A 15,550-nucleotide genomic window follows, 5' to 3' on the forward strand; every position below is an offset into this window, starting at 1 on the left:
TCGGTTGACCTATGACATTTGGACACTCACAAAATACTATTATAACACTTCAGATTGAATTCACCAGTAGCCTACCACAGGGTTCTCCTCCCAAGGACCAACACAATCACACAACCTTGTCAAATGAGGACACGGAATATAACAGAGTAGAGCAAAAGAAACATACTTTATTACCTTACAATTGCAGCAAAGGGACGGTTACACAGAGACACAAGGGGTATCTGGGCAAGCGCGCCGACCGAATGTCGGGGCGTTCTGTATATACTATTCCACACAATACATTGGCGCATGACTACATGTGTTAGTACCTGATTGGTTGAAACTTTTATCTAGTGCTTGTCCTATGAGCTTACTACTTTCGTTTTCCATTCAGCCGATGTGATTAAGGTGTTCTCTGTTAAGTTACATTTTCTGCAACTTTAACAGGCTTTTCATTGTGAGGTTGTGTGTCCTTGGCAGTCAACTTATCTGCTACTGGAACACAGATAATAACAACTTTTCATGCGTACTATGTGTTCTGGAAAAGTACAAACTGCTGACATTCAGTATTGAAGCATAACTAGGCCTAAATAGACAGGCCTTGTATTAAACAACTATAATAGCACTTAATCAAAAATACCTTTCACACTAGGTCTTTCTTTTCTTTCTTCAATTTCTTTAGTTTGTTTATTATCTGATCTTGTGTTCGTTCGTGTTTACAGAAGTCCCTGCTTGCTGTGGAATGCCGCGTTCCATTTGTAACAGACCACACCCACGATGTCGTCACGGTTCGCACTGAAAAACCTACTATTTTGTGGTGCCAGTTCGGAATCAACTTTTGGGTTCCCGATCTCATTTCTTTTTGGTCGAAATGCCTAACAACAGAGAGGCCTTAGAACAAGGCACGTCACTGTGGAGAATCAGGTCCACATTTCAACACCTCTCTGTTGCTTTCTTCAGTGATATGTAGCCTAACCGAACACTGATTACAACAAAAGTCATTGGTTAAAATGTGTTTTATTGACGTGAAAAATGTGCATGATAGAAAAATATTTCCTTTCCATATGATTATTATCCATTGATTGTTAGTGTTTGATATAATATAGCATATACAATATAGCAATAACATAATATCGTTACATTCCGAGTGAGTCCTACACAACTATCTGATTTTATACACCGTGACATTTTTCATTAGCAGGCTCTTCTCAATGCTTTGATCGACCACGTGGGGGCGCTAACTCTGACCTGCTACCACAGCAGGGCAGGCGTTGCCTCAGTCAGGGAAGCTGCTCAGCTCGTCCTTCCCGATGTTTCCACCGCTGAGTATAGCCACCACGTTCTTCCCGGTGAGGTCGGGTATCCGCTGGTTGGCGATGGCGGCGAAGGCGGCGGACCCGGACGGCTCCACCACTAGCCCTGCCCGGTAGAGGGCGGAGACGGCGGCCTTGATCTCCTCATCGCTCACCAGGACGATATCTTCCACGTAGCGCTGGCACAGCTCATAGGGCAAGGTGCCTGTAGGGATATATCAAACACATCTGAGTCACATGCGTGGATAACACTATCAAATACTGTCAATTGGGAGTGCTTGATTTGGTTTACCCTGTACACTGGAACCAGTGGAACAGCGAAAAGCAATTTCTGAGATAATCAAACACACCTTGTGTTTAGTCATTGTATATGACAGCTCACACTGGGTATAATCAACAGATATTCTCATGAAGGCTTTTGCCAGAAGGCCTTATCTGAAAAAAATATGGCGAGTAAGTGAAGTGTCACCACCTTTTAAAAAATCTTTTTATAGATGTGATTTTGTTTGTGAAGGTTATAGAATCAACTGATTTAATGGGAAGTAGGTGGTCAGTAAAGAAACACACACCAGGTTCGTTTCAGTGATTAGAAGGAGATGTGCACCTGCGAAGGGCGGAGCCAGTCCTGAGGCGATGCTCTTGGTTTCCATGCCAACTGGCTTCTTCTCAATGAAGCTCTGGTGCATGGTGCAGGCTGGAGAACACAGGCAGAGCTCAGAGGACATGCTTAACCCCCAACCTATCATATGGCCGGCACCTAGTACCCATTCTGAACAGCAGTGTCTCAGTAGCTACCACTTACAAGGAACAACACAGACATGAAGAACCTTGTCTGACATCAGTGAAACCATAACAGATAAGATGAAGTGATCAGCCACTCTCTTCAGATTGAAGTTCTGGTTTCTGTGTCGAAGATACTCATTAGAGGAAGAGGTGCGGCGAACGCCAGTGCGTTCAAGCTCCAGCGCCAAACGTCGAGCCCATTGGCCGGTCATCACAACGCATTTGGAATTTGGACGAACGGGGTCGCTTGTTACAGCCGCTTAGAAAACACTAGCAAACATTGCAACTTTAAGTGTTACTTACTGTATTCAACCCGAGTTGAATTGGTTAAACTCACTCCTCAGTATAAAATACCACCCACCCACGCCATCGAGTTGCTAGCTTAGCGGTGGCGTAGCTGGTAGTGGTGTTTATGAGAGGGGGTCATGTGTGTTTGTAGGTCACAGGAACCAAGTTTAAAGTCGCACTGAAATGAAAAAAGCATTCTGTCCCATTTTGGTTCACATAATTAGTCATAGTGTTCACCTATTCAACGATGTATGCCAACAAAATTCTACTTTTGTTGTAATCTTATATAAAAGTATATAATTTCTTACTTCCTGGAAAACGGTAGGTCACGTGCAATGACGACAACAGGTACCTTAGATTTTAGGCCAAAAATCTCACAACATCCACCCGTCAATCAACGCTATCCTTCTATCGAATCTGTTCTGAAAGTTCTTAAAACCCGTCCACTTGTCAATGTTCCAATCAAGTTCCTCTAAACATATGTCCCACCCTCATAGCTTGTTTGCGTTGGAAATACATCAAACTACGGAAGTTAGATTATCTCAAACGTCCGTTTCAGTGCAAGTTTAAACCCAGTGTGAGCAGGAAGTGAGGGTGGAAGCTACGAGTGACTCTGAGATGGAGCCGTGTGGTGAGAGGGCGGGGCTGGTGGTCAGTCTGTACCTCCCTCTGGTTCCACTCCGTAGATCCTCGTGTCGTGGCGGCCAGACAGCTTGATGGCGGCGGCCACGCCGGCCAGCAGCCCCCCTCCGCCACAACACACCACCACCACGTCAGGCTCCCCCACCACCTCCAGCACCTCGAAACCTAGACTACACAAACACACACACACACACACACACACACACACACACAGAAACACACACACGTACACACAGAGGCAGGCAGGCAATCACTCACACACACAAAAGATAAGGTCACCAAACAAGCTGCCAGACAGAGACACACACCCAGTCAATGTGTGTGTGTGTGTGTGTAGTGTTGACAGGTTCTGTACCTCGCATGTCCTGCGATCAGGTCCAGGTCATCGTAGGAGTGCAGGAAGGCCATGTTCTCCTCCAGGACACAGCGGTTCACCACTGTCATCAGACAGGACGTGGGCACGCGCTCCACATCTGACCCCAAACTCTGCAGGAAACACACACACTCATCAGTGTTCATGTCCACCTCTAGATGGGAGAGAGAGAGAGAGAGAGGTAAGGAGAGACAGAGAGAGTGAGAGAGAGACAGGGAGAGTGAGTGAGAGAGAGATATTGGAGGAAGAGATATTGAAGAGAGTGGTGGCGTGGCGCTGTTTTACCAACTCTCGATTATGGCTTAGCGGTGATAGTTGGAGGTGGTGTGATTATTATCTTATTATTACATGATAGATGTTAGACACAAGATAATCTTTTATGCTACTTTGACTGACCTGTATGAGTCACTACTGTCCCATACTCTGACCTCTGACCTGTATGAGTCACTACTGTCCCATACTCTGACCTCTGACCTGTATGAGTGTAGATCTGGAGAGCGGGGCAGTGTCCGGCATCACCACCTTTCCCTTGGAGCCGTAGTGCTTGGAGGCATAAGCAAACGACTTCCCATAGTTCCCTGCAGACATGGTGACAAAATGGCCGCCCTTTGGTCTCCGGGCGAACTGATTGGCCACTCCTCTGATCTTAAACGAACCTGTCAATAAACAAACAAAATAGCTTAAGAATATTCTCTCCTCCTTCTGAAGTTTCAAACCTATCCATCTAACTGCTAATGCTGGTAAGCAAGGAATTGCCAAAAGTACAATGATCATATCACTGTGCATGCAGATGGAATAAGTAGCCTAGGCCTAATCAATTAGCTGATAGTTATTTAATAATCAATATCCTGGTGCAGATGTAACAGTGTCCTTGCATCGCTCGTCAGTATTGCTTCTATCCTCACTGTTGTTTACAAACATGTGACGTGACCACCACTCCACTGCTCTTTGCACTGTCCTGTCTCGTCCCTGCACCCTGTCCAATGTTGTCTCCATGTTATGCACCACGACCGAAAGCAAATTCCTAGTATGTTGAAAATCTGCATGGCAATAAAACAAGTTCTGATTCTGATAAACACCACTTTAACCAGCTACGCCAGCGAAAAGGCGCCAGCGGGTGAGCGGTATTTATACTGAGAAGTGAGTTTAACCAATGGGTTCCGCAGAGACTGACCGGTTCTCTGCAGGTTCTCCAACTTAATGTGGATGTTGCAGGGGACAGGCAGTGGCAGGGTGGTCTGGCTCCAGGGTATCAGGGGAGTGTTGAGGACTCCCAGTGGACTGGTCCTCACCGTCTCCCACGCCTCCTGCAGAAGTTCCAGGGTCACCTCGTCCACTGACATGCTGCAGGCAGCGAGGAGAGAGGAGGTCTCATCTCTCACTTTATAACCTCAATAAAGTGGTCTTACTTGCTCGACTTTACCATTAGATTTTCGCCAGAGTTCTCTTTGTTTCTACCCAAATAAAAAAAGTGTCTTTCTTTTGTTCCCCTGCAATGACGTTCATGCAAAAAATATATGTTTTACCTACAAAGAAACTGTTGGAAAGGTTACGTGAGGACAACGTGGTCGAAACAAAAATGTTATGTTGTTCAGGCTGTGAGACTGCAGTGAGACCATGTTTATGGGTTATTATTACGTATTCATAACGTTTAAATAAATGTACGGGTGTAACGATTGTGCAGAAAACGAACTGATATCGTTTCGGTTTATTCCCACAAACCTAAACGATTTTCCAGATCTGTGCAGATGTCAACGCCGCGGTGTCGCAGTGTTTACGGTTCTTGAGACGACGGCAACACGGACCGTCACAATATGTTTGACCGTTTCGTGTTTTTGTTCCCTCTTTCTTGCTCTCCCTGCGTTCTAGGCGCTCCTGTCCCCCATTGGTCGTCTGTCCTGTCCGTCATCGTTAGCTGTGCTGGCAATCATCCCTGTTCCACGTGCCGCCAGCTAATCGTCTCGTCCTGTCAGCCAATCATATCATCGTGTCACTTTACTGTTGTCCAATCAGGGTGTTCTGCTGTCTATTTAAACCTTCGTCTCCCCTGTATGTGGAGGTAGTGGCATTTGATTTTTGTTAGGTAGGCTGTCTATTCTTTTTTATTACTTCTAGACTTCGATTATTTACCTTACGTTCAGTTCTGTCTTTGTAGCCCCATTTCTTTTGTTATGGGGTTATGTCTGTCCTGTTGCTCCGGTTCCCCCCCATAGTTAGTTCCAGGGGAGGGTTAGGAGCTAGCGGCCCATGGGTTTACTTTACACACGTAGGTAACTCGATGTCTAAATACACCAGGTAAGCTTCTTTGGTCAGGTGCTACCTTTTGTATTTTAGTGGGCTTAGTCTAGGAGGGATAGTTTAGGGATAGATAGTGAGGACGATTGTTGATTTGTACATCTAGGTAAGTAAGTGGTTAGGGTAGTGTTCAAGGGATTAGAATAGGAACGGGTTTAGGTACTTTGTTATTTTGGCTGTACCGCCCCTCCCCTAGCTTGTCCCGAGGAGAGCTTGTCCTTATGTTTTCTTTGTTTAATGTTGTCTCGTTACCCGTCTCCTACCGTATCACCATTTGAACCACAATAAACCTAACAAGGTTATTGTTACTTGGTCGTCCGTCTACTTTTTTTGGGCTATTAGTTGTGTTTGTTCTAGCCACTGCTTCCATAGTAGCATAGTTGGGATGGACAGTAGCTAGAACATTGGTTTGATAGTAGCATAGTTGGGATGGACAGTAGCTAGCACATTGGTTTGATAGTAGCATAGTTGGGATGGACAGTAGCTAGCACATTGGTTTGATAGTAGCATAGCTGGGATGTACAGTAGCTAGTACATTGGTTTGATAGTAGCATAGTTGGGATGGACAGTAGCTAGCACATTGGTTTGATAGTAGCATAGTTGGGATGTACAGTAGCTAGCACATTGGTTTGATAGTAGCATAGTTGGGATGTACAGTAGCTAGCATATTTATTTGATAGTAGCATATTTGGGATGGACAGTAGCTAGCACATTGGTTTGATAGTAGCATAGTTGGGATGGACAGTAGCTAGCACATTGGTTTGATAGTAGCATAGTTGGGATGGACAGTAGCTAGCACATTGGTTCGTAGTAGCATAGTTGGGATGGACAGTAGCTAGCACATTGGTTTGATAGTAGCATAGTTGGGATGTACAGTAGCTAGAACATTGGTTTGATAGTAGCATAGTTGGGATGTACAGTAGCTAGCACATTGGTTTGATAGTAGCATAGCTGGGATGTACAGTAGCCAGTACATTGGTTGGATAGTAGCATATTTGGGATGTACACTAGCTAGCACATTGGTTTGATATTAGCATAGTTGGGATAGACAGTAGCTAGCACAATGTTTTGATAGTAGCATAGTTGGGATGTACAGTAGCTAGCACATAGGTTTGATAGTAGCATAGTTGGGATGGACAGTAGCTAGCACATAGGTTTGATAGTAGCATAGTTGGGATGGACAGTAGCTAGCACATTGGTTTGAAAGTAGCATAGCTGGGATGGACAGTAGCTAGCACAGGTTTGATAGCATAGTTGGGATGTACAGTAGCTAGCACATTGTTTTGATAGTAGCATAGTTGGGATGTACAGTAGCTAGCACATTGGTTTGATAGTAGCATAGCTGGGATGTACAGTAGCCAGTACATTGGTTGGATAGTAGCATATTTGGGATGTACAGTAGCTAGCACATTGGTTTGATATAAGCATAGTTGGGATGGACAGTAGCTAGCAAATAGGTTTGATAGCATAGTTGGGATGTACTGTAGCTAGCACATTGTTTTGATAGTAGCATAGTTGGGATGTACAGTTGCTAGCACATAGGTTTGATAGCATAGTTGGGATGTACAGTAGCTAGCACATTGGTTTGATAGTAGCATAGTTGGGATGGACAGTAGCTAGCACATTGGTTTGATAGTTGCATAGCTGGGAGGTACAGTAGCTAGTACATTGGTTTGATAGTAGCATATTTGGGATGTACAGTAGCTAGCACATTGGTTTGATAGTAGCATAGTTGGGATGGACAGTAGCTAGCACAATGTTTTGATAGTAGCATAGTTGGGATGTACAGTAGCTAGCACATAGGTTTGATAGCATAGTTGGGATGTACAGTAGCTAGCACATTGTTTTGATAGTAGAATAGTTGGGATGTACAGTAGCTAGCACATTGGTTTGATAGTAGCATAGCTGGGATGTACAGTAGCCAGTACATTGGTTGGATAGTAGCATATTTGGGATGTACAGTAGCTAGCACATTGGTTTGATATTAGCATAGTTGGGATGGACAGTAGCTAGCACAATGTTTTGATAGTAGCATAGTTGGGATGTACAGTAGCTAGCACATAGGTTTGATAGCATAGTTGGGATGTACAGTAGCTAGCACATTGTTTTGATAGTAGCATAGTTGGGATGTACAGTAGCTAGCACATTGGTTTGATAGTAGCATAGCTGGGATGTACAGTAGCCAGTACATTGGTTGGATAGTAGCATATTTGGGATGTACAGTAGCTAGCACATTGGTTTGATATAAGCATAGTTGGGATGGACAGTAGCTAGCAAATAGGTTTGATAGCATAGTTGGGATGTACTGTAGCTAGCACATTGTTTTGATAGTAGCATAGTTGGGATGTACAGTAGCTAGCACATAGGTTTGATGGCATAGTTGGGATGTACAGTAGCTAGCACATTGGTTTGATAGTAGCATAGTTGGGATGGACAGTAGCTAGCACATTGGTTTGATAGTTGCATAGCTGGGAGGTACAGTAGCTAGTACATTGGTTTGATAGTAGCATATTTGGGATGTACAGTAGCTAGCACATTGGTTTGATAGTAGCATATTTGGGTTGTACAGTAGCTAGCACATTGGTTTGATAGTAGCATAGTTGGGATGGACAGTAGCTAGCACATTGGTTTGATAGTAGCATAGTTGGGATGTACAGTAGCTAGCACATTGGTTTGATATTAGCATAGTTGGGATGGACAGTAGCTAGCACATTGGTTTGATAGTAGCATAGTTGGGATGTACAGTAGCTAGAACATTGGTTTGATAGTAGCATATTTGGGATGTACAGTAGCTAGCACATTGGTTTGATAGTAGCATAGCTGGGATGTACAGTAGCCAGTACATTGGTTGGATAGTAGCATATTTGGGATGTACAGTAGCTAGCACATTGGTTTGATATAAGCTTAGTTGGGATGGACAGTAGCTAGCACAATGTTTGATAGTAGCATAGTTGGGATGTACAGTAGCTAGCACAGGTTTGATAGCATAGTTGGGATGTACAGTAGCTAGCACATTGTTTTGATAGTAGCATAGTTGGGATGTACAGTAGCTAGCACATTGGTTTGATAGTAGCATAGCTGGGATGTACAGTAGCCAGTACATTGGTTGGATAGTAGCATATTTGGGATGTACAGTAGCTAGCACATTGGTTTGATATAAGCATAGTTGGGATGGACAGTAGCTAGCAAATAGGTTTGATAGCATAGTTGGGATGTACTGTAGCTAGCACATTGTTTTGATAGTAGCATAGTTGGGATGTACAGTTGCTAGCACATAGGTTTGATAGCATAGTTGGGATGTACAGTAGCTAGCACATTGGTTTGATAGTAGCATAGTTGGGATGGACAGTAGCTAGCACATTGGTTTGATAGTAGCATAGTTGGGATGGACAGTAGCTAGCACATTGGTTTGATAGTAGCATAGTTGGGATGTACAGTAGCTAGAACATTGGTTTGATAGTAGCATAGTTGGGATGTACAGTAGCTAGCACATTGGTTTGATAGTAGCATAGCTGGGATGTACAGTAGCCAGTACATTGGTTGGATAGTAGCATATTTGGGATGTACAGTAGCTAGCACATTGGTTTGATATTAGGATAGTTGGGATAGACAGTAGCTAGCACAATGTTTTGATAGTAGCATAGTTGGGATGTACAGTAGCTAGCACATAGGTTTGATAGTAGCATAGTTGGGATGGACAGTAGCTAGCACAATGTTTTGATAGTAGCATAGTTGGGATGTACAGTAGCTAGCACATAGGTTTGATAGCATAGTTGGGATGTACAGTAGCTAGCACATTGTTTTGATAGTAGCATAGTTGGGATGTACAGTAGCTAGCACATTGGTTTGATAGTAGCATAGCTGGGATGTACAGTAGCCAGTACATTGGTTGGATAGTAGCATATTTGGGATGTACAGTAGCTAGCACATTGGTTTGATATAAGCATAGTTGGGATGGACAGTAGCTAGCAAATAGGTTTGATAGCATAGTTGGGATGTACTGTAGCTAGCACATTGTTTTGATAGTAGCATAGTTGGGATGTACAGTAGCTAGCACATAGGTTTGATGGCATAGTTGGGATGTACAGTAGCTAGCACATTGGTTTGATAGTAGCATAGTTGGGATGGACAGTAGCTAGCACATTGGTTTGATAGTTGCATAGCTGGGAGGTACAGTAGCTAGTACATTGGTTTGATAGTAGCATATTTGGGATGTACAGTAGCTAGCACATTGGTTTGATAGTAGCATAGTTGGGATGGACAGTAGCTAGCACAATGTTTTGATAGTAGCATAGTTGGGATGTACAGTAGCTAGCACATAGGTTTGATAGCATAGTTGGGATGTACAGTAGCTAGCACATTGGTTTGATAGTAGCATAGCTGGGATGTACAGTAGCCAATACATTGGTTGGATAGTAGCATATTTGGGATGTACAGTAGCTAGCACATTGGTTTGATATAAGCATAGTTGGGATGGACAGTAGCTAGCAAATAGGTTTGATAGCATAGTTGGGATGTACTGTAGCTTGCACATTGTTTTGATAGTAGCATAGTTGGGATGTACAGTAGCTAGCACATAGGTTTGATAGCATAGTTGGGATGTACAGTAGCTAGCACATTGGTTTGATAGTAGCATAGTTGGGATGTACAGTAGCTAGCACATTGGTTTGATAGTAGCATAGTTGGGATGGACAGTAGCTAGCACATTGGTTTGATAGTAGCATAGTTGGGATGTACAGTAGCTAGCACATTGTTTTGATAGTAGCATAGTTGGGATGTACAGTAGCTAGCACATTGGTTTGATAGTAGCATTGCTGGGATGTACAGTAGCCAGTACATTGGTTGGATAGTAGCATATTTGGGATGTACAGTAGCTAGCACATTGGTTTGATATAAGCATAGTTGGGATGGACAGTAGCTAGCAAATAGGTTTGATAGCATAGTTGGGATGTACTGTAGCTAGCACATTGTTTTGATAGTAGCATAGTTGGGATGTACAGTAGCTAGCACATAGGTTTGATAGTTGCATAGCTGGGAGGTACAGTAGCTAGCACAATGTTTTGATAGTAGCATAGTTGGGATGTACAGTAGCTAGCACATAGGTTTGATAGCATAGTTGGGATGTACAGTAGCTAGCACATTGGTTTGATAGTAGCATAGCTGGGATGTACAGTAGCCAGTACATTGGTTGGATAGTAGCATATTTGGGATGTACAGTAGCTAGCACATTGGTTTGATAGTAGCATAGTTGGGATGTACAGTAGCTAGCATATTGATTTGATAGTAGCATATTTGGGATGTACAGTAGCTAGCACATTGGTTTGATAGTAGATTTGGGATGTACAGTAGCTAGCACATTGGTTTGATAGTAGCATAGTTGGGATGGACAGTAGCTAGTACATTGGTTTGATAGTAGCATAGTTGGGATGGACAGTAGCTAGTACATTGGTTTGATAGTAGCATAGCTGGGATGTACAGTAGCTAGTACATTGGTTTGATAGTAGCATAGTTGGGATGGACAGTAGCTAGCACATTGGTTTGATAGTAGCATAGTTGGGATGGACAGTAGCTAGCACATTGGTTTGATAGTAGCATAGTTGGGATGGACAGTAGCTAGCACATTGGTTTGATAGTAGCATAGTTGGGATGGACAGTAGCTAGCACATTGGTTTGATAGTAGCATAGTTGGGATGGACAGTAGCTAGCACATTGGTTTGATAGTAGCATAGTTGGGATGGACAGTAGCTAGCACATTGGTTTGATAGTAGCATAGTTGGGATGTACAGTAGCTAGAACATTGGTTTGATAGTAGCATAGTTGGGATGTACAGTAGCTAGCACATTGGTTTGATAGTAGCATAGCTGGGATGTACAGTAGCCAGTACATTGGTTGGATAGTAGCATATTTGGGATGTACAGTAGCTAGCACATTGGTTTGATATTAGCATAGTTGGGATAGACAGTAGCTAGCACAATGTTTTGATAGTAGCATAGTTGGGATGTACAGTAGCTAGCACATAGGTTTGATAGTAGCATAGTTGGGATGGACAGTAGCTAGCACAATGTTTTGATAGTAGCATAGTTGGGATGTACAGTAGCTAGCACATAGGTTTGATAGCATAGTTGGGATGTACAGTAGCTAGCACATTGTTTTGATAGTAGCATATTTGGGATGTACAGTAGCTAGCACATTGGTTTGATATAAGCATAGTTGGGATGGACAGTAGCTAGCAAATAGGTTTGATAGCATAGTTGGGATGTACTGTAGCTAGCACATTGTTTTGATAGTAGCATAGTTGGGATGTACAGTAGCTAGCACATAGGTTTGATGGCATAGTTGGGATGTACAGTAGCTAGCACATTGGTTTGATAGTAGCATAGTTGGGATGGACAGTAGCTAGCACATTGGTTTGATAGTTGCATAGTTGGGATGGACAGTAGCTAGCACAATGTTTTGATAGTAGCATAGTTGGGATGTACAGTAGCTAGCACATAGGTTTGATAGCATTGTTGGGATGTACAGTAGCTAGCACATTGGTTTGATAGTAGCATAGCTGGGATGTACAGTAGCCAGTACATTGGTTGGATAGTAGCATATTTGGGATGTACAGTAGCTAACACATTGGTTTGATATAAGCATAGTTGGGATGGACAGTAGCTAGCAAATAGGTTTGATAGCATTGTTGGGATGTACTGTAGCTAGCACATTGTTTTGATAGTAGCATAGTTGGGATGTACAGTAGCTAGCACATAGGTTTGATAGCATAGTTGGGATGTACAGTAGCTAGCACATTGGTTTGATAGTAGCATAGTTGGGATGTACAGTAGCTAGCACATTGGTTTGATATTAGCATAGTTGGGATGGACAGTAGCTAGCACATTGGTTTGATAGTAGCATAGTTGGGATGTACAGTAGCTAGCACATTGTTTTGATAGTAGCATAGTTGGTATGTACAGTAGCTAGCACATTGGTTTGATAGTAGCATAGCTGGGATGTACAGTAGCCAGTACATTGGTTGGATAGTAGCATATTTGGGATGTACAGTAGCTAGCACATTGGTTTGATATAAGCATAGTTGGGATGGACAATAGCTAGCAAATAGGTTTGATAGCATAGTTGGGATGTACTGTAGCTAGCACATTGTTTTGATAGTAGCATAGTTGGGATGTACAGTAGCTAGCACATAGGTTTGATAGCATAGTTGGGATGTACAGTAGCTAGCACATTGGTTTGATAGTAGCATAGTTGGGATGGACAGTAGCTAGCACATTGGTTTGATAGTTGCATAGCTGGGAGGTACAGTAGCTAGCACAATGTTTTGATAGTAGCATAGTTGGGATGTACAGTAGCTAGCACATAGGTTTGATAGCATAGTTGGGATGTACAGTAGCTAGCACATTGGTTTGATAGTAGCATAGCTGGGATGTACAGTAGCCAGTACATTGGTTGGATAGTAGCATATTTGGGATGTACAGTAGCTAGCACATTGGTTTGATAGTAGCATAGTTGGGATGTACAGTAGCTAGCATATTGATTTGATAGTAGCATATTTGGGATGTACAGTAGCTAGCACATTGGTTTGATAGTAGATTTGGGATGTACAGTAGCTAGCACATTGGTTTGATAGTAGCATAGTTGGGATGGACAGTAGCTAGTACATTGGTTTGATAGTAGCATAGTTGGGATGGACAGTAGCTAGTACATTGGTTTGATAGTAGCATAGCTGGGATGTACAGTAGCTAGTACATTGGTTTGATAGTAGCATAGTTGGGATGGACAGTAGCTAGCACATTGGTTTGATAGTAGCATAGTTGGGATGGACAGTAGCTAGCACAATGTTTTGATAGTAGCATAGTTGGGATGTACAGTAGCTAGCACATAGGTTTGATAGCATAGTTGGGATGTACAGTAGCTAGCACATTGGTTTGATAGTAGCATAGCTGGGATGTACAGTAGCCAGTACATTGGTTGGATAGTAGCATATTTGGGATGTACAGTAGCTAACACATTGGTTTGATATAAGCATAGTTGGGATGGACAGTAGCTAGCAAATAGGTTTGATAGCATTGTTGGGATGTACTGTAGCTAGCACATTGTTTTGATAGTAGCATAGTTGGGATGTACAGTAGCTAGCACATAGGTTTGATAGCATAGTTGGGATGTACAGTAGCTAGCACATTGGTTTGATAGTAGCATAGTTGGGATGTACAGTAGCTAGCACATTGGTTTGATATTAGCATAGTTGGGATGGACAGTAGCTAGCACATTGGTTTGATAGTAGCATAGTTGGGATGTACAGTAGCTAGCACATTGTTTTGATAGTAGCATAGTTGGTATGTACAGTAGCTAGCACATTGGTTTGATAGTAGCATAGCTGGGATGTACAGTAGCCAGTACATTGGTTGGATAGTAGCATATTTGGGATGTACAGTAGCTAGCACATTGGTTTGATATAAGCATAGTTGGGATGGACAATAGCTAGCAAATAGGTTTGATAGCATAGTTGGGATGTACTGTAGCTAGCACATTGTTTTGATAGTAGCATAGTTGGGATGTACAGTAGCTAGCACATAGGTTTGATAGCATAGTTGGGATGTACAGTAGCTAGCACATTGGTTTGATAGTAGCATAGTTGGGATGGACAGTAGCTAGCACATTGGTTTGATAGTTGCATAGCTGGGAGGTACAGTAGCTAGCACAATGTTTTGATAGTAGCATAGTTGGGATGTACAGTAGCTAGCACATAGGTTTGATAGCATAGTTGGGATGTACAGTAGCTAGCACATTGGTTTGATAGTAGCATAGCTGGGATGTACAGTAGCCAGTACATTGGTTGGATAGTAGCATATTTGGGATGTACAGTAGCTAGCACATTGGTTTGATAGTAGCATAGTTGGGATGTACAGTAGCTAGCATATTGATTTGATAGTAGCATATTTGGGATGTACAGTAGCTAGCACATTGGTTTGATAGTAGATTTGGGATGTACAGTAGCTAGCACATTGGTTTGATAGTAGCATAGTTGGGATGGACAGTAGCTAGCACATTGGTTTGATAGTAGCATAGTTGGGATGGACAGTAGCTAGCACAATGTTTTGATAGTAGCATAGTTGGGATGTACAGTAGCTAGCACATAGGTTTGATAGCATAGTTGGGATGTACAGTAGCTAGCACATTGTTTTGATAGTAGAATAGTTGGGATGTACAGTAGCTAGCACATTGGTTTGATAGTAGCATAGCTGGGATGTACAGTAGCCAGTACATTGGTTGGATAGTAGCATATTTGGGATGTACAGTAGCTAGCACATTGGTTTGATATTAGCATAGTTGGGATGGACAGTAGCTAGCACAATGTTTTGATAGTAGCATAGTTGGGATGTACAGTAGCTAGCACATAGGTTTGATAGTATAGTTGGGATGTACAGTAGCTAGCACATTGTTTTGATAGTAGCATAGTTGGGATGTACAGTAGCTAGCACATTGGTTTGATAGTAGCATAGCTGGGATGTACAGTAGCCAGTACATTGGTTGGATAGTAGCATATTTGGGATGTACAGTAGCTTGCACATTGGTTTGATATAAGCATAGTTGGGATGGACAGTAGCTAGCAAATAGGTTTGATAGCATAGTTGGGATGTACTGTAGCTAGCACATTGTTTTGATAGTAGCATAGTTGGGATGTACAGTAGCTAGCACATAGGTTTGATGGCATAGTTGGGATGTACAGTAGCTAGCACATTGGTTTGATAGTAGCATAGTTGGGATGGACAGTAGCTAGCACATTGGTTTGATAGTTGCATAGCTGGGAGGTACAGTAGCTAGTACATTGGTTTGATAGTAGCATATTTGGGATGTACAGTAGCTAGCACATTGGTTT

General features: G+C 42.7%; 1 protein-coding gene across 1 annotated transcript; it reads right to left on the reverse strand.

The window, feature by feature from the left end:
* Positions 1 to 289: 289 nt before the first annotated feature.
* LOC311317131 (L-threonine ammonia-lyase-like) lies at positions 290 to 5,202 on the reverse strand. The gene is made up of 7 exons (XM_084448154.1): positions 5,101 to 5,202; positions 4,553 to 4,722; positions 3,853 to 4,034; positions 3,361 to 3,491; positions 3,027 to 3,175; positions 1,897 to 1,986; positions 290 to 1,497 (listed from the first exon to the last, which is right to left on the reverse strand). Exons 2-7 carry the CDS (start codon positions 4,719 to 4,721, stop codon positions 1,256 to 1,258), a joined length of 963 nt encoding a protein of 320 aa, XP_084304280.1. The 5' UTR covers position 4,722; positions 5,101 to 5,202; the 3' UTR covers positions 290 to 1,255.
* Positions 5,203 to 15,550: the final 10,348 nt, after the last annotated feature.

The sequence above is a fragment of the Borostomias antarcticus genome (assembly GCF_949987555.1).
Source record: "Borostomias antarcticus genome assembly, chromosome: 13".
NCBI classification, from domain to species: Eukaryota; Metazoa; Chordata; class Actinopteri; order Stomiiformes; family Stomiidae; genus Borostomias; species Borostomias antarcticus.